Raw genomic sequence first — 23,415 nt, forward strand, 5'->3', positions numbered from 1 at the left:
AAACCAAAACTATATTTGCGCATACCCACCAGGTACCTGTCATAATCAGCAAAAACTTTTCAGGAAGCAAAACTTTTCAAAAACACATAGTCTGAATTCACAAAGAATCACAGTTTAGGACATTTCATCCAAGAGGAGAAAATGTTCCATTTTGCATCTACATAGCATTATCTAATAGAAGCAAATATTCCATTTTGAAATCTGCATGTTGATATCAAACAGAAAAAAATGTTATATTTTGAAATACATATGCTGTTATCAAGTTGTATATGTTACATTTTGAAATCTACACACTGCTATCAAGGAGGATCAGCAAAATCTTTTCAGGAAGCAAAACTTTAAAAAAAAAAATTGTTGTGCAGTGTTATATACCAAAGTTTCAGAAAAACAAGAATAAAAATTCTGTGTTGAGGTCTTAGATACAAAAAAGTATGTGTGCTGAGTTGCTAGGAAATATGTGCAGCAATTTTTAATGTGATAATCAAAGTTGAAAATAATTAATGTTGGATTTTTACAGGTTAGAATTTGATGCCTATAGAAATGATTTAGAAGAACTGATGCAAGGAACTCGAGGGGATGCAATGTCCTCCAAGTTGGATGAAGCAAGAAAAAGCTACACAACATATAAAGAAAAGTATGAGAAACTTAGATCTGATGTTTCTGTAAAGATGAAGTTCTTGGAAGAAAATAAGGTTGGTTAATAACACTGTTTAAAACTTGTGTATTGACCTTTACACTCAAGATGTATATCCATGGCCAATAATGTACACTAGTGAGATGGGTTGTTTCACAAGATCACTAGTAGGCTTTTCCTTGTGATATATTTGTATCATTAATAAGCCCATTCTAAACTGTACTAACCCATACATTTACTTGGTAAAGCAGAAGGAGATGACAGTCTGTTTTTATACACAGGTTTTTTTTTATGGTCAGCCATTGCACTATCTTCAATGACGGCATTCCTCCAGACTCTCCATCATATGTTATCTTTCCTTGTTCTTCTGGTGGAGTATGGGAGACCTTGTGATTTTTCAGTTCCAAGCCACTGGGAATGGTGTACCAAGGAGGTGTCCTCCTGAATGTAATCACTTCCATTTAGTAGAGAGTTGGGTGGTGGTGCTCTGCTGGTATGTATGGTATTCAATCCTCCAATTACACACTTCACTTTCATGTAATAGTACCCAAAAGATAGTTTTGTGCTCCAATTTCTATGAGGTTCTATCCTAGGAATAATGTTGCACATATTTCCAAATACACATGCTCTGCTTCTGTGCAGTTGGACCCAAAGGTTGGCCCCTCTATGTCTTATTCATTGTATAATACAGAATATGATCAATGATTTTTTTTATCTGGAACTTAATTTCTTTACACCATTTGTTAAAGGTTAAACAAGCATTGCTTGTTGTATTATAACATGTGTACTATTTAAATGACATATGTGAGTAGAACAATGATAGTTAATTATTCTTTTATTCCCCTTGGTGTAGATTCCTGTATGTGGTGAGAGGACCTCCCAGGAAGGTTCTGTTCTTTCAGGTTACCTCCTCTTGGATCTAAACATCCACCCACGGGTTTACCGTGTGTGGTGACCCATGAAGAGGAGGAGAGGATCCTGGTGGTTGAGAGGACAACACACCACTTTGGCTTTGACTTCCTGTAGACGGGCAGCCTTGAGGTATGCCCCCTAGGGTCAATTGACTGGTCCACTTGGGCCAGGGTCAATCAAGTACCACTGTTAGATGTTCTTAACAGGTGTTGTGGACATTGTGTCTGATACTAGTGTTAGGGTATAGTGCCACAAAACCCTGGCATGTCTTTGTTTGGCATTGTGGTGCATCCCCTCATAGGGCTTCGTGGTGGGTGGGGTCAGTGGACACTGAAATATTCTTTTTTATTATGGATCCTCCAAATACAAACTTAAATACAATAATGAAAAACAGTCCATAGGTAAACGGTCACGTCTTGAAGATTTTGAGCAGCAATCTTCAACATGTGTAACACCTGTACCTCATTTTTTTATACTACAGTTTTTTTCAGACACACCTATAGTGCAGAGTCTCCCTTTTTCATACAGAATAGAAGGGACAAGAGGGACTTGCTGGCTCTCCAAAGTCAGTAAAGACATATTAATGGAAACATTCACATCTTAACACAGTGAACTCCCCTTGCATTCAAAGGTAATTGGGGATATACCTATTGAGGTCATCCCTTGTGCTGCTTTGAATTCGTCATAATAAGTTATTCTTCAGAGGGATTTGAAGAACATCCCTGAGATTCTTGCTGGTACCTCCATGCAAGGAGTTTCTGCAGTGAGGCATATCTCCACTCACAAAGATGAAATTATGATGCTGACCAATGTACTCATTTCTGACATTTACATTACCTCATCCACCTGCCACCATCAAGGCAGGTTATCTTAATTGCATGGTATGGCCATACATTCCAAACTCCTCAGATGTTTCCAGTGTCAGTGGTTCGGTCACTCAAAGACATCATGTCGTGGTTCATTGGCGTGTGCTTGTTGCGGTGGCAAAGGCCATGATGCCTATGAGTGTGAAATGGACCCTTGTTGCATCAATTGCAATGGCTCTTACCTGTCTTACTTTCATTTTTGCCCTAAATGATTGGAAGAAAGAAAGGTGCAACATTTGAAAACAATTCAAAACATTAGTTATCCTGAGGCTCGCAAGTCCATCACTTTATCTCGGACGTATGCTGCTGCACTTCCTTCTACTACTACAATGGGAGTGCAGACAGATCTCTCTGTGCCTCCAAAAGGATCATTCTCAAATCAAATGAAAAATCTCTTGACCTTATTCCAGCAAACCCCAAGATCCACTTATTTTGGTTCCGGGTACGGGCATTTCCTTGGGTACAATTTTTTTTCCACCCCAAGATGCAAAACAATTATTTGTTCACATCCTCAGTTGCTGGAATCTTCTTCCAACAACAAAGACCTGCCCAATCAACCTAGGGCAGGATCCGTGGAGGTCGACAGACTTCCCTTGGATAAAGACAGTAAAGAAAAAAGATGTGATCATAAACAGAAGGGCTCTCTGAACGGGGTATTTACCCTGATCATGAACTACATATCGGTGAAGTTGTGCTACCTGTGGTCTCTGAGACAAAGTTCTTGTGGTTTATCTTTGACTGTAAGCTGACCTTTATACCACACATCAAGCAGCCATGAGTCAAATGGACAAGAGCACTGAATATCCTCCATGTCCTTTCTTCCACATGTTGGGGAGCGGATCGATGTTCTGCGTTAAAGATATATCATGCTTTTATTCGATCAAACTGAACAATGGATCACTGGTATATGGCTCTGGCAGGGCTTAGGTCTCAAAGATGCTGGACTCTGTTCATCAGCAGGGACTTCAGCTCTGCACTGGGGATTTTTGCACTTTCCCAGTTTAGAGCTTATACACAGAGTCTCAGTGAACCCCCTTTGCATCTCTACCATCTGCAACTATCTTTACTGTATGCTTTGAAACTTCATTCCTTACCAAAGCATCCCACCTGGGGTTGTGTTTTCTTTCCTCGGTGAGCCATGCTTTTTCAGAACAAACGATCTTCCATTGCTCCTTTTGGCCTTCATATCCAGGTGCAGTTGGCTGAATTGGGTTTGTCCTTGGGTAACATTGCTGTATCCACTGGTCAGCTCATCCCACCAGGGCTTCTTACAGTCCCCAAATGTGAACTGTCTATATGTTATCTGAGAAAAGCAGACACTCCTGCTTGGAAATAGTCTGTTATTTGCTGAACATCTTTCGAACCATCCTTCCAATCCTATTTATACAGATTGTTCGAAATCAGGTGACTATGTTGGCTCTGCCATCGTTTGTTATGGTTTGGTGGTTGGGTGTAGAATCCCCTCTATAGCTTTTGTGTTCACTGCTGAAATGTACATCATTTCTCTTGCCTTGGATCACATAGAAGCTAAGCAGTACTCAAACTGCACTATTTATACTGACTCGCTTAGTTCTCTACTGGCCCTGGAGTTGCTTCGTGATAATTCACACCCTGTTTTTGCAAATATTCAAAACTGACTGGCTTATTTCTCTTTAACATCTACTTCTATCCAGTTTTTTTGGATACCAGGCCACGTTGGTATTCACGGGAATGAGCTTCCCGAGACTGCAGCTAAATCTATCTACTCTGACACTCTCACTGCTGTGCCTGTTTTATACATGGACAGTGCTCCTGTATTCAAGGCTTGGCTTCGTGCCAGCTGACAGTCGACTTGGAGTGATCAATGTGGAAACAAGCTTATCCAAATAAAGCCCTTTATTAGACTTTGGTTGTCTTGCTTCCATAAGGATTGGAAAGAGGAAGTTATTCTAACTAGACTATGCATTGGTCACAGTTTTGTAACCCATTGTTTTCTTTTATCTGGGACTGATGCACCAGTGTGTTGTCTGTGCAACACTCAGGTCACAATAAGCCACATTTTACTTTCTTGCTGTTGTTACGACTCTTAATGACTACAACATTTTAAACATGTTCTATCCCAAGGTTTGTCCATAACATTAGATAGTGTTATTGGTGATGGTGACACTGTCCACCTTGAAAATGTTTTTTTAGTTTTTTAAAGGCCATTAATCTTTTTCATACTATTCAAGTTTCTTAATTTATACATTAGCCCTTTTTTAATGTGATTCCATATTAAGAATCACAGTCCATCTAGTTTGAAATTAGCAAATGGCTATAAAGTCAAATGACTCAAAACCAGGACTGGAAAGGCCAACTTCACATGACCGATGCTGCTGTTTGAACTACCTATTACTCACCCTGAGGAATTAAAATTTTGCTACAAGTCTTTTGAAACTTTTATTACTTTACTTTCTGAAAATGGCCATAACATCAAATAATTCAGAACCAGGACTGGAAAGGTCAACCTCAGGTGACTGATGGTGGTTTTTGACTTACCTGTTAGTCTTCCTGGCGAGTTATGATAAATACAATTATGCTACAGAAAGTCCTTTACAACTTGTATTACTGTAGTTTTCTCATACTGCTGTAAACTAGATGTGAACATTGGTTTTAATGCCACTTATGTTTTGTAAACTTTGTTTTGTTTTACCTTAATTTCCTTTTATAAATTTTACTGCATTTACTTTAATTTTAACTTTTTACTAGATACAACACCAAACTAACCAACCAATTGAAGAACAATGGCTTCCATAGCAGCAAGATGTAGTAGCATAGACATTAAATATTTCAGAATTCCCAAAGTGTCTAACCATTTAATCAATGATGGAAGGCTGGAATCTTCTTTAACCCAACATATCTCATGCAGCTAGTAAATCAGAAAGGGATTGTATCAAAATTAGATTTTGATCAGTTTGCTTTGTTAATGAATTTATTAATGAAGCTTTTGCTTAGGTTGTGGCCTTGAGAACGAAGATGGGCTCATTCATGTTTGTTTCAGGTGAAGAAAGATTATGCTTCATTTCAACACTAAGTCAGATTGCACATGTGAATAAATTAATCTAAGATCCACAAAAACAAGATGCTTAGGGTGGAACCAGATGTGCAACTGCCTCCCTGTGGTGGGTTCTGGATATCTTCAGTTACATAATGGTAAAATTTAGCACACAAATGCCAACTAATGTCTTAAAATGATCTGCAGTTTTATCAAATAACATACAAATTTTCAATGCACTTGCAGAGCCAGAAGATTCATCCTTAATTTAAGAATATTTTGGTGGTGAATTACTGTCATTATTGTGCAACACTTGCACTCCTGGAGAAATTTATTATAGAAAATTTTGGTTTTTCACTCCACCCTAATTGCAGATGAACACGTGCAGGTAGCAATACAGTTGGCAGTTGACTTGCAGTGAGCAATGTGAAAACAAGCTTTTCCAAATAAAACCCTCTATTGGACTCTGTCAGTCTTGCTTCCGTAAAGATTGGAAAAGGTAAGTTGTCCTAATTAGACACACATTGGTCACAGTTTTTTAATAACTCAAAACCAGGATTGGAAAGGTCAACTTCATGTGTCTAACGCTAATGTTGTAACTTACCTATTAGTCATAATGGCAAGTTATGATTATTAAAACTATGCTACAGAAAGTATTTTAAAACTTGTATTACTTTACTTTCTGAAAATGGCCATGACTTCAAATAACTCAACTAGGACTGGATAGACCAACTTCAGGTGACTGTAGTTAGTTTTTGAACTTGCCTATTAGTCATCCTGGTGAGTTATGATAATTACAATTATGCTACAAAAAGTCCTTTACAACTTTTATTACTGTAGTTTTTCTCTTATTGCTGTAGACTAGATATAAAAATTGGTTTTAATGCTATTTTTGTTTTTAATTCAAAAATTAAACTTTGCCTTGTTTTCCCTTAATTTCCTTTTATGAGTTTTAATAATTTTACTTTAAATTTAATTTTTTACTGGATGTTTGGTGCAGGTAGCGTAGTTGCTTTGCACCATAAAACACCAAACCAATTCAACGGTTGTACTGTACCTAGCTTATGCATGATTCTGGGCAGAGGATGAGGTTGTGTACAGTTCACAGAATCCACTTCTGTGCAGTGCTGTTTGGAAGATGTTTGGGAGTAGTACCATCACATTGCAGTTCACCCCTTTCGTTGGATTATCATTTGTCCAGTTGATGTTGGATAGGTACCTAGTTAGTTGTGTTTAAATGTTGATACATCTTTCAATTCTCAGAACATATTACACATGTGCAAGCATTTTGTTTTTTTGCCCATTTTAGATTAATTTCTTAGTTTCTGGTCAAAAACAATACCTGTTCTAGAAGTATTGCATTGTCCTACAGGTATGCTTTAATTTTTATTTCTCTCTAAGCACACCCCTTTATTGTGGACAGTCACTTTCTGTTGGGTTTGTTATTTGTGCACCTACACCAGCCCATCCATCTTTGCAATGTGAGATTCTACTTTTGTGTGATAGGAGATTAAGACCATATAAAAAGTTAAAATTTTTTTTACAATGAAAATATTTTCTATAGATACTCACCCTTTCTCCCTACTGCTGATGTTCTCCTTTTGGAGTCTGCCAGTTTGCAAAAGTGAAGATTGAATGGGAATAGTAGAGAATAATAAACTATCTGTGCCAGTATAGGTGGTGCAACAGAAGTAGTGGAGAGTAGTTTGGAGTATATGTTCAGAAAAGGCATGAAATTGATGGGTATATTGACTGTTGAGCTGATTGCAAAATTGTTATTTTAGCATGATTAGAGAGTAGACAGACATTAAGATAGCTTTGTGTGAGAGGTAATAAGATTATTGGAGTTACTGTGTAGTAAAAATTGTTTCATTTTGATATAAAAACTTCATAATCACAGGTAAGTATCTATTGGAATACATTTGTAGCATAAGAAAAATGATAACTTTCATTATTGTGTGTTGTTTTTAGCCAACAGAAACAACTTGTTTAACTGAGGTTACTTTGTTGTGTTTAGGTGAAAGTCATGCACAAACAACTGTTGCTGTTTCATAATGCTGTTTCTGCTTATTTCTCTGGAAATCAAAGTATGCTAGAGTCCACTCTGAAACAGTTCAACATCAAGATGAAAAACCCCAATTCGTCCAGCCAGTCATGGCTAGAACAGTAGAATCAGAGAACTGATGTAGACTGGGCACTCTTCATTCTGCTGTCTTGATTTCCTAGGTACTGAACTGTAATGACTTTTCTTGTGATGGTATATTTAAATTTCTTCACATTCACTTCAGCTGTGGACCTGATGTTATTTCTGTTATTGTATAGGAAGAAAGAGTCAGTCAGTCTTGGGATCTTGTCTGAAAAGACAGGGAGGTTTTTGTTTATGTTGTTAAGGCCTTGAGATTGGAAGCACTATTTTAATGTATTTTCTACCACCCTTCAAAGCTGGAAAAGTTTGTGTACTTTATTAATATTAGTTACTCTAAGTTTTAGTAAATACATAAAAATAAATGTAGAAGTTATTAATTCCACCTATTTGCCAATTTGAGAATAGAATTTAGTTCAGACTTGCCAGTATTCCAAGGATAAAACTTGGACTTTTTTCAGAATATTTATTCAACATGTTTTAGCATATTTCTTTGAGAGTTTGAGATGTAATAAAAAAATTGGTTGTAAACCAGAAACTTTATAATTCCTTTCTTTCTTGTATTTCTTGGTAGTTTCTACCATGTAAGGTAAATACTGTTATACTTAGATATTTAAGTTTGTAGGACGAAGGGAATGGCTGTCCTTATGATTGTTAAAATCAAATTAAAGTCAGGGGTTTAGAGTTTTTAGATATGTTTTAATTTTCTTACATTGCATCTGTTGCTTATAACTATGAGAAGACATATGTTTCCTTTTTTTTTAACATATATTAGTGCTTAATATAGAATTATTGAAACAAACAAGTATAATCAAACATGCTGTAACAGTTTAAACAGTGCTTTCAATAGCTACAGGCACTTAAAATTTGGTACCTGTCACTTTACCCTAGTATCTAAAGTTTGGTTTCAATTGAAGGGTTATAAAATATCTACAACATATTACTGTGGCTTGCATAATAAAAGTAACAACTACAGTGTATTAGTGTGGCATACTGTATAAGAGAATAGCTTTAATAAACTTGTGTAGAATATACAATGATGTATTATTTGCTACAGGTGTTTACTATTTAAAATAAAAAGTAACTTTGTAAGTGATGAGAAATACTATGACACAAAGAACCAAATTTAGAAGGAAGAGAAAAATAAGTAGCTCTTTATAAATATTGAAAACTTAATAGGATAATCAAATTCAATTCCTGATTCCAGTTAGATTTTCCAGTTATCTTTTTTTGTGGCTTCATTTAGTGATATTTATGGAAGCGAAGTCAATAAATCCTTTGAAGTGTATTTAAATTTACTAGCTCTTGTTTAAGTCTTTAAATATACATTTATATTCCTTATAAAAGTTGTTTACTAGAATTTGCCATTATCTTTTTTATCACATAAAATACACTTCGTATATTTTTTGTAAACACGTTGTAGTGTACTTTCTATTTAGACTGGAACATTTGATATTAAGTAATAAGTATTCAAGTAAGTTGACTAGCTTTTTTTGTACATTCCTCAGTATTCACATGTACATAATTCTTTTGTTTTTGGTTATAATTAGGATTATTTCTGTTTGTGTATGAAGATTACTATTGCTTTTTTTTTTTTTTCCTTTAATAATCAGAACTACTTGTGAGTAATACCACAAGAATGGGGAATTTATAATGTGTTAAAATGGTTGGTAATGTTAAGAGTAAATTGGCTTTGATGGTATCATTCCACTTATTAAAGTTAAAACAGTTAGACCTGTTTTTTACCTGGATTATACAGGGATCATTATATTCTGTTTTCTCCTGTATAACTCATGTTAGTTCAAATGTTTATGCATGCTGCAAATTATGAATGGATTTTTAACCTGTCTTTGAACCACTAGCTAGATTGAGCCCTTTAAATTAGTCAGCTAGAATTTGATGTTTACATCTTGTTTTATTAGATCATATCATTAAACCAGTGATCTACTGTATTACAGTTTTTATGCTTATTTTCTCAGAAATAAATGTAAACTGACTCAGAGTTTTATTTGACCATGGAGTACATGTATAAATCTAGTCAACATTTTGTGAGTTTTCAAACTTGCAGAATTTATATTCACACTTTATTAGGCCTACTTCATGTTACTGGCCAATTTTGTTGTTGTTTATTATCCATGTATTTGTATTTGTGACGTTATTATGCATAGAGAGACCTCTCATTCCAGAATAAATATGTTTTGTTTTTTATCAATTTGCTAATATAAAGCTGAAATGGATTTGAAAGGGTCTTTTATCACAAAAAATTTTACTGAATGTAAAGCTACTGTGATACTAAGCATTAAAAATGCTTAGAAATTCAATAGTTTCTTTTTTGTTTGCAAACATGATTAAGTAAATGAGAACTTTTGTATAAATGATTTTAAATAGTCACAGTAGCATTTTTTCGTTTCCCATACAAATATAGATATTAAAAGATTTTTGTCACTGAACATAAACAACTGATATACAGATGGCTAAGGCTGAAATCACTGTAATGTAAATTAAATAGTCAAGGTTATTTCAATGCATTTACCAATTTTTCTCCTGTAAGTAACTTTATTTTGTGTTATTAAGCTTGTTTTAAAATATATTTGGCTCATTGTGAAGTGTTTTTATCCAGTTATGTTCATATAAATTTGTCAAAACTGTGCTAGAAAAAACCACTCACCCACCCATGCTAGCTGAAGTGGTAATGTTATGGTAATGCTGATGGTTTTGTATTGTAATATTCAAGTGTTTATTTTCAGTTTTCCATCAGTGTACTGAAAAATAAAGCTGTTGGCAGGTGTATTTCTAAACTAGTTATTGTCCAATCAATATGCAAATTTTGGGGAAAAGTGTTTTTACATTTGATAATAGAATTAGGATAAAACATTAGGAGTGGTGCTATTAATAGAAAAAAAATGTTTTGTTTAAAACTAAGTTAATCTTACATATTTCATATTGTTTTTGTTCTAACTATAGCTTCTTCCTGCTTTATATATAATATTGGAGTTGTGGTAGAGAATACATTCCCTTCTTTCATGCTATTTTAGTAATGTAGTAAAGAGTTTGGGAAATGGCATCTCTGGTGGAATATGTTATTTTGTATTTTAGGTTGCTATAGTAACAAGTGTGGAATAAAATCATAATATCAATATTTTGTTGTGAAACATGATTTACACAATTTTGAAGTTATTTTTACATGTTAGTTATATGATGCAATTGTGTAGCTTGATGCTGAAAATGTAAATTCTCTGCGTTATTAAAACTGAGTTGAATTGATGGTTCTCACAGTTCTTTTCAGGCTTTAAGTACGCTATTATCCAGTTACTAGCAGGTATCACTATTTTTGATATTTTTGAAAAAGAAATAATAGTTGAAATTGTTGCTCAGACCTTTCAAATCAGGTCATCTTTTCACCTCTGAAATAATGTAAGTCTTGTCTTGTTGGGGTTGAGTTTATTATCAAGCTGTCAACAAACATGTAACCCAAAATTCAGGATACTTCTTACTCAAGAGTTAGTATAAATACAGAGCATGTATCAGTTACTCAGAATTATTCACTCTTCCTCCTTCCATGTGACTTATTTTGCACATATTATGAAAACTAACATTAGCTCTGCTTTCCCATTGTAATTCAGATAAAAATCCTTCTGCATCAGTTGTTGCTTTTATTCTACAGTTTTCTCTTACCGTTCATGGAGTTCCTGTGGCTGCATTCTCAGTTTCTGTTGACCAAGTATCTTCAGCTTGTAAATGTCAGATCTCCTGTTAGTGTCAGAACTTTGTGGAAGCTAGTTTAATGGGTTATGTATTTATTTCTTTACTCCAAGAAAATGTTGGTTCTTTTGCACAAGTTTTTATTATCTGGCTCTAGTCTTCAGTAGCAAGTGAATGATTTACATGCTTCTCTTTACTGACTTAGTCTCATTTACCAATGGGCTGTTGCTTGTTCTCATTTATTAGTTTTTGATATTTTATACAGAATTAACTACTACTGCAATGTTTCTTGTAACCTTCAAAAAGATTGTTTCTTGCATCTTTTTGTCAGTATTTTAATTTAGTTTGTTAGCCTGTAGAAGCTCATCATTAGAGCTCTGGCATTGCATATTTCTCCAGGGCTTCATCTTGCTTTTTGATATCCAGTTAATAGTAATCCTCCTTCTCACACTGCTATTTCTTAGATTTCTAGTTCTACTTCTTTTACAACTACAAAATACAAAAGTAAGTGAGGTGGGCTTTCTTCACTCAGATAGTTCGAAATGACTTTTCCTCTTGGTCTTTTGGTAGATCACCTTAGTTTCTGTGATCATCAGATTCTTCAGTTTGGATTTTCTGTGTAATTCTATTATTGTGGTTTACCTTGATCCAGTTTGTATTCAAAATTTGGTTAAGGAAGGTCCAAACATTTTATAGAAAGATGTTCTTGAAATATTGTTTCCCTGATTTTTTTTTCACTCACCTTTTTGTGGTGCCAAAAAGTCATAACCAGTAATTTATCTGTCATTTCAGTCATTATTTGGACATTTTTTGTTTTAAGATGGAAACCATGTAAATTCTTCCATTGGAGTTTTTGGGTAAGTAAAAGTGGATATCAAATATTTTTACTGAAATATCCCAATTTACCTCTTTTTGACATTAGTTTTTCTTTGCTTCTACCATTAGGGGGTGGCTAATCAATTTACTGCCTTTCATTTTGGTCTAGCTACAGTAACTTAGCACAGATTTTAATCATTATGCTGATGATTGGCTTATTCTCATTTAGTTGTCACTTTAGTAATTGACTTGCATTCAGTTAACCAGGAAGTTAGATTTCTTTACTTTGTTGCTTTTCTTGTTTCACAAAAGTTAGTAAAAATAAAGGTTAGTCATGCTAACCTCAGAAGTTAAGTAGTCTCAAAAGCTTTTTAAATTGCTGTTTGAAGACATTAAGTATCATGTCAAATGGAATATAATAACTGAACAACTCAAACACTTACTGCAAATATCGGAGGCAATACTGTGTATACTCAATATCTGCTACAACTAGGATTTTGGTTAAAACACACTTCAAGAAACGCTTCACCCATCTCCTATTGGTTTGCAATTCCTGTAATTTTGTAGGCACCTACCTCTCTCCTCCACATGCCACAAATGTATGTTTTTGTTTAGGGATAATGACTTCTGTATATAAGGCAATTTCCTTTCAACTTTCTTGCTTGAGATACCTTCAGGGGAATCTACATTCAGACCTATTGGCTCAGAGAATTTTTTTTTTTTCTTTTTTACTCTCAAGTTTGGCTCATTTGTAAGTTCTTTTATTTAATCTCATCCAGGCTGTCACCTTTTTCACAAATGCCTTTTTCATTGGATAGGGTGATTTACTTAGGGAATGTAGGGAGATGATTATCTCACATCAATGTTTTTGTGCTTTTGGCAGTTGACTTTTTATGTCAAGAGTTCCTTCCCTTATTTTATAACCACTGTACTGTTTTATATTAAACAGACAACTCTGCTCAAGTGATATATATCAGTAATCAGGTTTGCACTCATGCTGTACTTATTTGGCTACAGTCACACGTATATTTTTGAGCTAGTCATGTAGCACATGTTATGAATATTTTTGTGTATTGTCTTTCCAAAATGCATTGGCTTTGTCTAACAGAAAGGACCTGTCAGTATTTCGGTGGTTGTACCATTGACTAATTCATTCTGTAATTGATGCATTCAGTAGTGGCAGATGATTTGAACTGGTCTTGGGAAAGTCTTTTTTTTCTCTGTGCATTACCTCTTCTTTGTCGTCAGGTATTGGCTAAGATAAATTTCTGGAATCACTGATTTCTCATTTTTTTCATACTGGCCTGCTCTGCTGTGGTTTCTGTTACTATAGTGTTTGTTTCTCTAGCACATACTACTCTATTCCCTTTTTTTGAAAATACCTATGCCTGCCTTAGATGTTCATTTTCCACAATAGCTTTCTTTGTCTACAGCTTCACAATACTTCTGTTATGCCATCTCTTGTCATAGAAATCAGCTTTATGTCTCTTGCAGCTCAAATGTTGGTACACTATAGCAAACATTCGTCCATGGCTGTATACTGGTTTTTTTGGTCTGTGTTCAAGAGTTTTTGCCTTCCAAAACGTTCCTTGTCATTCACCAACACTTCTGACCGATTGCTTCATTTTTCATATACTTATTCCATTATTGTGGCTTGTCTGCTGCTTCTGTTATAAACCACAAAGCTGTCATCTTTATATGCAGCAGGAGTCATCTTCCCCTCTTATCTTCAATCTCTCAAATGATTTCCTTATTTGTACTTTAGTCTTAGCAACATTTAGGAAGTTTTAGCTGCAACATATTTTCCTCAGTTCCTTGTGATAGGAGATTATAATATCTTTTCTATTTCTGCTTCCCATACACTTTTGGAAAACTCTGTACTTACATTATGATATGGACTGCCTACCAAAGTCTTTGAGAGTGGGTAATTAGTATTTTTCTTTAGTGAAGTTTATACAGTTAATGCCATAGTAACATGACAGGAGAACTAGTTTCTTCTCTGAACAAGTTCACTTGATGTTAGGACTTTTGTTAATATGTAAGCACAATTGTGAAGTTTTGCTGAGCTCATGATTGCTTAAATTCAGATTAACAAAAAAGAATATGTTATCTAAAAGGAGTTTCATGTTTTCCCTTTAAAAGAAAAAAAAAATCCTCTATTGATTATGGCTATTACAAATTTAACATAATGGTTTTATGAGAAATAACAAGTTCAGACTGTTCCAAACATTTCATGGATGATGACTTTTGATACAAGCCCTTCATAAAAGACGGTTGAAATCATGGTTTACCCATATGAAATCTGAATTTATCTTGGTATGGATATGTCTTAATATAGGAATTTTTTAATGCCACTAGTGTGGTAATTGATTTTGCCAGAACTTGGTAAATTACGTTCAAAACAAATGCTGTTTACATTTTTAATTCTTTATGATTTGATAGCCTTAGATTGAATCATAAACAAATTGATCAAAATTTGTGATGACGAGAAATCCACTTGAAGTAAAATTATATTGAGGGACAGCTGTTATGAGTATTAACAATTTTACTAATAAAGCAGAGAACAACATTTTGCCTTTCTGAAGTTTACTTATGAAAGTCAAAATGTTCTCTGCTTTATTAGTAAAGGTGTTAATACCCATACCAGCCATCCTGAGATATAAATTGACCAAAAATAATTTTGTTATTGGCTGGATAGTTACCTATTTAACTGTTACATATTATTAGTAAAGATTGGTTTTAAGTCAGTTAAACAGAGTTCCAGTACTTTGAATTATAGCCCCCCTGCTAGTACGGTGGTATGTCTCTGGATTTACAACACTAAAATCAGGGGTTCGGTTCCCCTCGGTGGGCTCAGCAGATAGCCCGATGTGGCTTTGCTATAAGAAAACACACCCTTTGAATTATTCTTTTAAAATCTTACTGATTTAAGAAGTTAAATGTGAGGTTTATATGATTCTATTAGGTTGAGGAATAATTCGTGAGCGTTTTTAAATAATTTCATTCAAGCATTACATGCAAGACTATACACTACTTCAATGCATGAACACATTACACCCAAAATATTTATTATGATACTTTATTTCATGTAATACCTAGGTATATAGTATGCATTGGTTTAAACAAAATTGCAAGAAATTAAATGCGAAAAGCAGATGGTGTCGAAAACGCTTCGATTTTGTCCACTTGACATTCCATTTAATGAGCTGAAAACGAAAGCAAAAATTAAAGACATATGAAAATCAAACACACCATCTATTAGAGCAAAAAATTATCTACCAAATGACATGAAATATTTTGCGAAAGCATTTCATTTATGAATATATTTTTTTAACTTGAAAAAACGCTCACGAATTATTCCTCAACCCAATATAAGCTAGATGTTACATTTAGTTTACAACCTGTAGCCTGTTTTGTAGGTCTATATACAATGAAGAACAAATATGTCTTAAGAAATTCAAACATTTAGTAGCTTTTAAATTAAAGCAATATTACATTTCATTCCTGCAGTGCTAGAGTGAGTGTTAAAGAAAAATTGTCACAGACACTAGTATTCTTTATAAATTCATAGTTTCAGAATCACCAGATATCATTGCAACTCTAAGGAACAGGGTTAGAAACCTAAAATAAAGTTTGCATACATTGTTGTTTGAACAAGAAGTTAATATTAAAAGTTTTGATACGTTCACTTTTCTTTTTTGGTCCAACTTTTCTTTATGAGAGAAATCATTCACTTAGTATTATATAACAGTTGTTCCAAGTCCCTTGATGGCATACGACACGAGTTTGGCTGTTTTTGAACTGACAAACTTTCAACAATTCTTTTGGTATAATTGCTAGTTTTATGTATCATTTTGGCTGATTTCCACTCGCATGAAAAACAAAATTTTGACCGTTTTTAGCATTGCTTTATTTTATGAAAATATTTTTATCTAAATTCCTATCTGTTTCACCAACAGATAGACTTCTTGATTTTGAGGTGGTGACATGCTCATGGGTAGGAAGTTATTAATGGTGTTGGAACATTTATAAACAACTTTAAGTTGATGTTAAGTACTTTCATATGTATATTTTGCTGTTTGCTGGCTGTTATTCTTATAAAATTTCTTCCTTGCCTTATGATGGTCATTTGTGAAAAAAACTCAGGATATTGTAGCTATTTGAAGATTGTTTATTTCTTCATCAGGTGTCATATGATGACATAGTCTTAAGCCTCTTAAAAACATGGAAGCCGTAATAGATGTCTTAACTATTTTATGGTGGCACGAGAAAGAGACATTTATACAATCTTCAAATGACTATTCTGAATTTTATCAAAAATGACCATAAGGCAAGGAAGATATTTGATAGAAACAATAGCCAGCAAATAGTGTCATCTATTCATGAAAATAAAATACTTGAGTAGTAATCACAGTTCTAATATTGTAGCTCTAGAAAAATGTCTCAAAAACAATTTCAAAGTTGTTTATATATAGTAATTATGATTGTCATTCCTCATTCTTTGAAGAAGCATTAAAAAAATAAAATTATAAGGATATTGTAGTAACTAAATCTGACAAACTAAGCCAAATTGTCATCATGGATACATATCCTTATTGCAGGAAGTAACTTGCACTTTTACATAGTCGACAGACACTCCCTTTGTATCGCTTTATTCTTTATTGCTCTTCATTGATGGTTAACTACAAGCATAACAAATATAAATGATCTTGTTGACAACTCTAACACTCAAGTCTAGCTAGGAGGTAAACATTTAAGAAATGAAACTTGTACACGCAAGAATAAGGCATATTTACCAATCTTTCTAGCAACCGAAACTTAGAAATTGTCACAAATGATTAAACGACTAAAACTTTTCAAAACCGAAGTTGTTAAACATGCAATTTAGGGATAACCAAATCTACCCAACATGCTGTCATGTGTTACATGAAATACTTAAAATAAAATGTTATTCCTTATCATTTCATCCATCATCACTTTCTACATTTAATATTATAAAACAACAATAATCGAGTCAAATTATTTATGAAAATACTAAGTTTTAATCAGCAACACAATGACTTTTGAGAAGGTAAAGTTTTTTAGTTGGTCTTATCGTGGTTGAATTCCAACACAGACGAGCATAAACATCACTATACCAGTACTGTTAGGGAATGTTTCGACCACAATGTTGAGGGGCAATTCACATTTAATTTTTTCGTCAGAAACGAAAATGATGTCACAGATCCCAAAGTTCTTATGTGGTTTCAACCACTTCTATTGCATCTGCAACATACATAAGTACTCTTTTACCCATCTTCTCCTTCAAAGTGTTCTAAGTAGTTTGCTTGGTGCCACCATTTTCTGATGCCACAGAAACTCCTGTTTTGTGTCAAACCTGCAGATACTGAACAACATTAGATTTAAAAGTTAGTGGTCAATCTTTTAGTATTTTCTCTACTTGAGCTATGATGGTTGTTAATGCTTCATCTTATAACGACTGTTGTGCCACTAGTGCTATGCACAGTTTACTAATGGAGCAAATGAGATGTTCCTAAGAGCCTCCCATATTACTAGCCTTAAGTGGATTGAAGTACCAGTCAATTTCTTGTAGCAAGGCTTTACGAATCTGTAGTTTCTCCCAGGCTTTTAGATGCGGGTTATGCTCAGTTTCCCTAGCACAGAAGTTTTTACTATTATCACTAAAAACTTTGTGGTTTTCTTGATGACATATCAATCACCAAAAGGCAGTGAGGAATGAATCTGTGTTTAAAGTGTGGGTTAACTTAGTGTTCAATGTTCTTTCTGTTAAACAGGTTAAATACACTCAAAACATTTTACCATTCATCAGCATTGTTTAACATTGAAAGGCCCAAGGCTCAGCATGACCAGGTGGGTTAAGGCATTCGACTTGTAATCTGAGGGTTGCAGGTTCAAATCCCCGTCGCACCAAACATGCTCGCCATTTGAGCCATGGGGGCATTATAATGTAATGATCAATCCCACTATTCATTGCTAAAAGAGCAGCCCAAGAGTTGGCAGTGGGTGGTGATGACTAGCTGCCTTCCCTCTAGTTTTACACTGCTAAATTAGAGACAACTAGTGCAGATAGCCCTTGTGTAGCTTTGCACAAAATTCAAAAACAAACAAACAAAGGGCCAAATAGTCCAGTCACATATACGAAAAAGCTGGTTTTCCCAGTCCATGGTGTTCTCTTAGTAGATTGCTCAAGAGCTGTTCTCTGAGCAATGCTTTGCACTTCTTACAGTTGATTTCTTAATACATATTTGACTGAGGAATGGCCTTGTACGATTCAGTACCACCACCTGGTTTTAGCTAATACTTGAGAAATTCCAACATGACGTATTAATTGGTGAAAACGGCAAATAATTATTTGTTATAGGATGCTAAGAAAGCAGAATAATTTGATGACACTTTTGGGAAGACCAGCCTGCAACAAGCAGCCACCATCTTTATTACACCATTATCTAAATATGGATTCAGCTTTCGAAGTGAACTCTTCTTCATGCACTAACCTTCTATTAAAGATTGGATGACCTTGTTATAGACTCTTGGGCTTACTGCATTAGAATCTTCTCAGATTCATTCAGATCATCTACACTAATGATGAGGTTAGGTGATGATCCTAATTGTGCATATCTGAACTTACAATACTGTTTGAATTTGAGAAGCCATGCTGCTACTCTAGGTAAATTATACCAGTCTGGATATTGCTTTACTATTTTATTGATATAGTCAGTCCAATGTAGGCAGAATGTGATTTGTTCTTTCTTCAATTCCAAATTGTCTGTTTGCAAACATTTATAAACTTCTTCAGACTGAGGCCAAGTTGAGTTATACTCCCACAAGAACTGTAGACAGTGTAGCCAAGAATTTGTCACTTGAGCATCCTTCAAATTCATTTTCCTAGAGGTAATATCTGCTGTATTCTACATACAGCTAGTCTTTCACTTCAGATAGTTGATGGATGTCTCTGAGTCTGTTGGTCACAAATATTTTGAACTTGGTTCTTGTGTTCTGTGTGTAGCATAGGAAAGTTGCTGAGTCTGTCAAAAACCAAGTTCTTGATATTTTCAAATCAAATGCATTCATGACCATTTTCCAGAGCTTGCCTGTTGTAACAGCTACTAAGAAGTTCAGTCTTGGAATACTGATAGACTTCTGTGGAGCTACTTGAGATTTTCCAGTGATGAATGAGTAGTGGACTTTATAGTGTTTATCCACTATATTCAAATATACTACTGTCCCTCAGATTTCTTATTGAAGTGGAATTAGCTGGCTTGTAGCAGCATGGCATTGTTATCTCTATTATGACTTCAAAAGTTCTGAAAGAAAACTGCCAAACCTCCACTCTGTAGTACCCAAGGCATCATCCCAGTTCATCTGTTGTTTGCATAGACGTTTCATTGGAAGCATTAATGGTGCAGTTACCCCGAGTGGATATAAAAAAAAAAACAGCACTTATTATAGAAAGAATCCCATGTTGAATGATTGGTTTTTAAGTTGTCATCAAAGTTCAAAAGATAAAATCATCTTTGTGTGATCTCCAGGACATCACAAGTGCCAGATAGACTTGATTATCTGGGTTCAACTCCACAATGTCCTTTACTACTTTCTCACTTAGAATACTTTTTAGTACTACTGAATAGTTGCTTACTAACTCACAAAGGGTGAATCCTCCTCCTTTGAATGACTTTTCCAGCTGGCTGGGCAGATTCTCCCCATTCTCAACTGTTAGTATTGACATCAAACAATCATCCACATAAAAAGTTTTGAATACAACATTTAATGTGTTGTAATTTCTCCCTGGATTACTGGCTGTTCTTCTTGTGCATAGCCAGTCCAACTTTGTGATAGCATTACACCAAACAAGTAGACCAGTATACAGTATTCGTGGAGTAGATCAATTAGCTTGCCTTTCAGGCATTTTGACTGACATATCAAGTCCTCTGTAAAATATCAACTTACAATTAACTATCATGAATGATGAAATTGCTGTTATAAATGTTATTTATGCTGTGTACTGATATCATCAGCATAATCTTGTAGATTATTCCACATACACATGTCCAACTTTTTAAGCAACCAGTATATCATTAACTTGCTTAAATTTTTACTGCTGACTTTCAGTGCTTGCCTATTTTGTAACTTCTATTTTTAACTGAGCAAGAGCTAATTTGGTTTTTGCTTTATGTAACATAATTGATGCTGACGATGTACTGGATTGGATACTTTTTGAGTGAGCTTGTGTCCGAATTGTGAGTTATAGATCTCGCATCGATGTCATCTATTTTTCTGACAACTTCTGGTGTCCTGTCACATCTTAAGCAGCATTCTTGAACTTCTATTTCCAGTCTTGCAGCCGAACTTGAAATTCTTTGTAATTTGTTCGAAAGTGTTGATGACAATCAAATCACGTTTCTTCACCATGATCTTTCAAACATGACTAATATTCATCATACATCTGTTTATGTCTTACAAATAGTATATTAAACTTTTTTTTTGCTGTCAGATACCTTGTCTTTTCTTGCATCGAACATCAATTTTTCTAACTTCTTGTATAACTTGGTCAGCCCTGATAGCAGGCTGAACCTCATTCTTTTTAATGATAGAGCTTTTTTTTTTTAGAGAAAAGCTGTTGTGTTTTGTCTTGTTTGGTTGTCACGGCTTATTCTTCCAGACAGTCTCACGTCGATAATTTTTAGTAACTTGCATTTCCTACATAGTCGACAGACACACCTCTTGTATCACTTTATTTTCTATTGCTCATCAGTGATGATTATCTACAAACACAAATAATTAACAAATATAAACAATCTTGTTGATAACCCAAGTCTAGCTAATAGGTAAACATTTAAGAAATGAAACATATTTCGGTAAATATGCTTTATATGTGACAACTGGAACTTAAAAATTGCCACGAACAATTAAACAACTAAACAAACTTTTCAAACCCGAAACTGTCAAACACACGATTGAGACATAACCAAATCTACACAACATACTGCCATCTGGCGCATAACAAATTGCATTACATGGAATGTGTAAATTAAAATGTTATTTATCGTCGTTACACAGGATAAAAATACTTATGAAAAACTCAAGATTAATCCATCACCAAAGAAATTATCTGATTTCAACAAATCTCTCTAAAAATTTTATCTTGTTATTGAGATATTCAAACAATCTTTAAAGTGATCAATCCTTCTCTGTCATATACATATAGTAATGCTTAAAACCCATAAAGATGACTGCCCTTTCAGAATCAGTAGAATTAGAATGTAGAATCAGTTCCTTATCAGCTTTTCAAATGACTGGTACAATACCTACCTCCTCGTCTAGGAACGTTCTCAATGTTACATATTCTTGACTGCACAATTTGTTATGTTTAGAAGATGAATTCATTTTCATAAGTGATTACACAGCTTGTTAGATTATGAAGGTCTGGTTCAGTTACATAATTAGTGCACAGTTTATTAGTAGATTTATCGAGGTTCTTTCTATTCACTTCACTAATGGTCCATATTAGGTAAGCTGTAAACTTATAGACTTATAACACTGAAATCTGGAATTCAATTCTCTATGGTGAACAGAATGCAGATAGCCCATTATATAGTTTGTATTAAAAGAAACAAACGAAACCATTCACTGATGAATCAAAGTTTCAATTTCTACCAGTAGTTAGTGTATATTTAGAGCCACAGTGTGATTTAAATTGATCAAAACTTCATGCTGATGTCTAACATAATAATAGCTTAATTTTAATGAACTACTTTAGGTTGGCCAACAAATACTCCTCAGAGCATTTTTGGAAGCCAGTGTCAAATATCCTCACAAACAGATCATAACAATGTCCTACAAGTGTAATGATTTTATCAGCTTCAGAACAGTTTGCATTATCTGTATTTAATGCAGAAATGGAGTTCCTAAAATATAATTTTACCTTTATAAATAATTCCCTAGAACACTTTTATCATTAACTTCTGATCAAAGTAAAATACCTACATAGACTAGAGTCAAAAATAAACTTTGTAATTAGAATAGGTAAATTAATATGCTGAACTTAACTACAAGTATGCAATGTCAAAAATATGTAATGACTAGAATGCATTAATTTCACAAGTCAAGCATCCCTGCCACAATAAAGGGTGTATTTTCAAATGTATCCTGGGGCTAATTCACAAAGAATATAACCCTTTCTACCACATTTTTCTAGTTTCTGAAGGTTATACATTAAATATGAGCTTCTCCTTCCATTTCAACATCCACTCCTCTAATAAAAAGTTCTCTTCAGGCATGTTCAGTGTGTAGAAATTTTATTGGATATTATTGTAAACTGAGTATAATTTGTATAATCCATATCATGAGTTTGAGCCATGCATCATTACTGTTGAAATGTAGAAACTTAGCAATAAGGAATCTCTCTTGGCATGACATTATTGAAAACTGGCATCTGTAGTTTAATACATGTTCAACTGAAGTTATTACACTGGTAAGAAAAACAAGTGCAAGAAATTTCCACATTTCTGAGATGATATCTTTCCAGGAATTTTTTTGCTGCCTTTGCAAAGTTTTTATCCTCATGTGCAGTTTTTAAGAACAGAATTTTGGTGAAGGATGGTGGCTAATTTCATTTTACTGCAATTTGCCTAGGGTGTTATGTGAATTTTCTTACAGGAAAGATTGCTGCAAAGTAGAATATACTATGTAGAGGCAGCAATATTTTTCATTTATTTAAAGATGTATACTGCCTGATGTTCCTTTTGAAAGTGTAGGATTTTGGTACTAAGAGGAGTATCCACAGAATCTTGTGTATAATACTATGTTATTTTAGTACTTAATGGGTGACAGTTGTAGTCTAACAAATAATGTTCTCACGTTAAGAATTACATGAAGCTCTACTGTTTTTTTTTCTAATTTAACAAGACAAAATAATTTAAGAAATGCTATCAGGAGTGTAACAATTAACTTTTCTAGTGCATTTCTTTAATATTTTTTTAAATATTTAATAAATGATTACTTTCACTGTTTATTTAGTCTCTTTCTTACTTATGTTCAGTCAAAACCCTGATTTACTTTGTGATACATTTCCTGAGTGAACCTCATTTTCAAGGATTTGATATGAATCTCATGTTAGTTGAAGTTCATGGGACATATTTATTTTTGACTGTTTGACATTTTATTCTTGAAGGATAGTATAAAAAAACTAGTGTTATTTGGCAAACTTTTCTAATATTAGATAGTATGCTTAGATACTGTAGTTATTTGTTTCCATAATACCCTATTGGCACTTTCTAATAGTACTTCCTATTTATTATAGGTGAGTTAA

General features: G+C 34.1%; 1 protein-coding gene across 2 annotated transcripts in view; it reads left to right on the forward strand.

The window, feature by feature from the left end:
• The window catches only part of Arfip (ADP ribosylation factor interacting protein arfaptin), a 36,372-nt gene extending 25,540 nt beyond the window's left edge, over positions 1-10,832 (forward strand). For both annotated transcript variants that reach the window (XM_076501086.1, XM_076501087.1), the window contains exons 5-6: positions 518-692; positions 7,443-10,832. In XM_076501086.1, coding sequence (XP_076357201.1) covers positions 518-692; positions 7,443-7,595 — 328 coding nt within the window. In that variant the 3' untranslated portion in view covers positions 7,596-10,832. The remainder of the gene's footprint in view (positions 1-517; positions 693-7,442) is intronic.
• The last annotated feature ends 12,583 nt before the right edge of the window (positions 10,833-23,415 follow it).

The sequence above is a fragment of the Tachypleus tridentatus genome, chromosome 5 (genome assembly GCF_004210375.1).
Source record: "Tachypleus tridentatus isolate NWPU-2018 chromosome 5, ASM421037v1, whole genome shotgun sequence".
NCBI classification, from domain to species: Eukaryota; Metazoa; Arthropoda; class Merostomata; order Xiphosura; family Limulidae; genus Tachypleus; species Tachypleus tridentatus.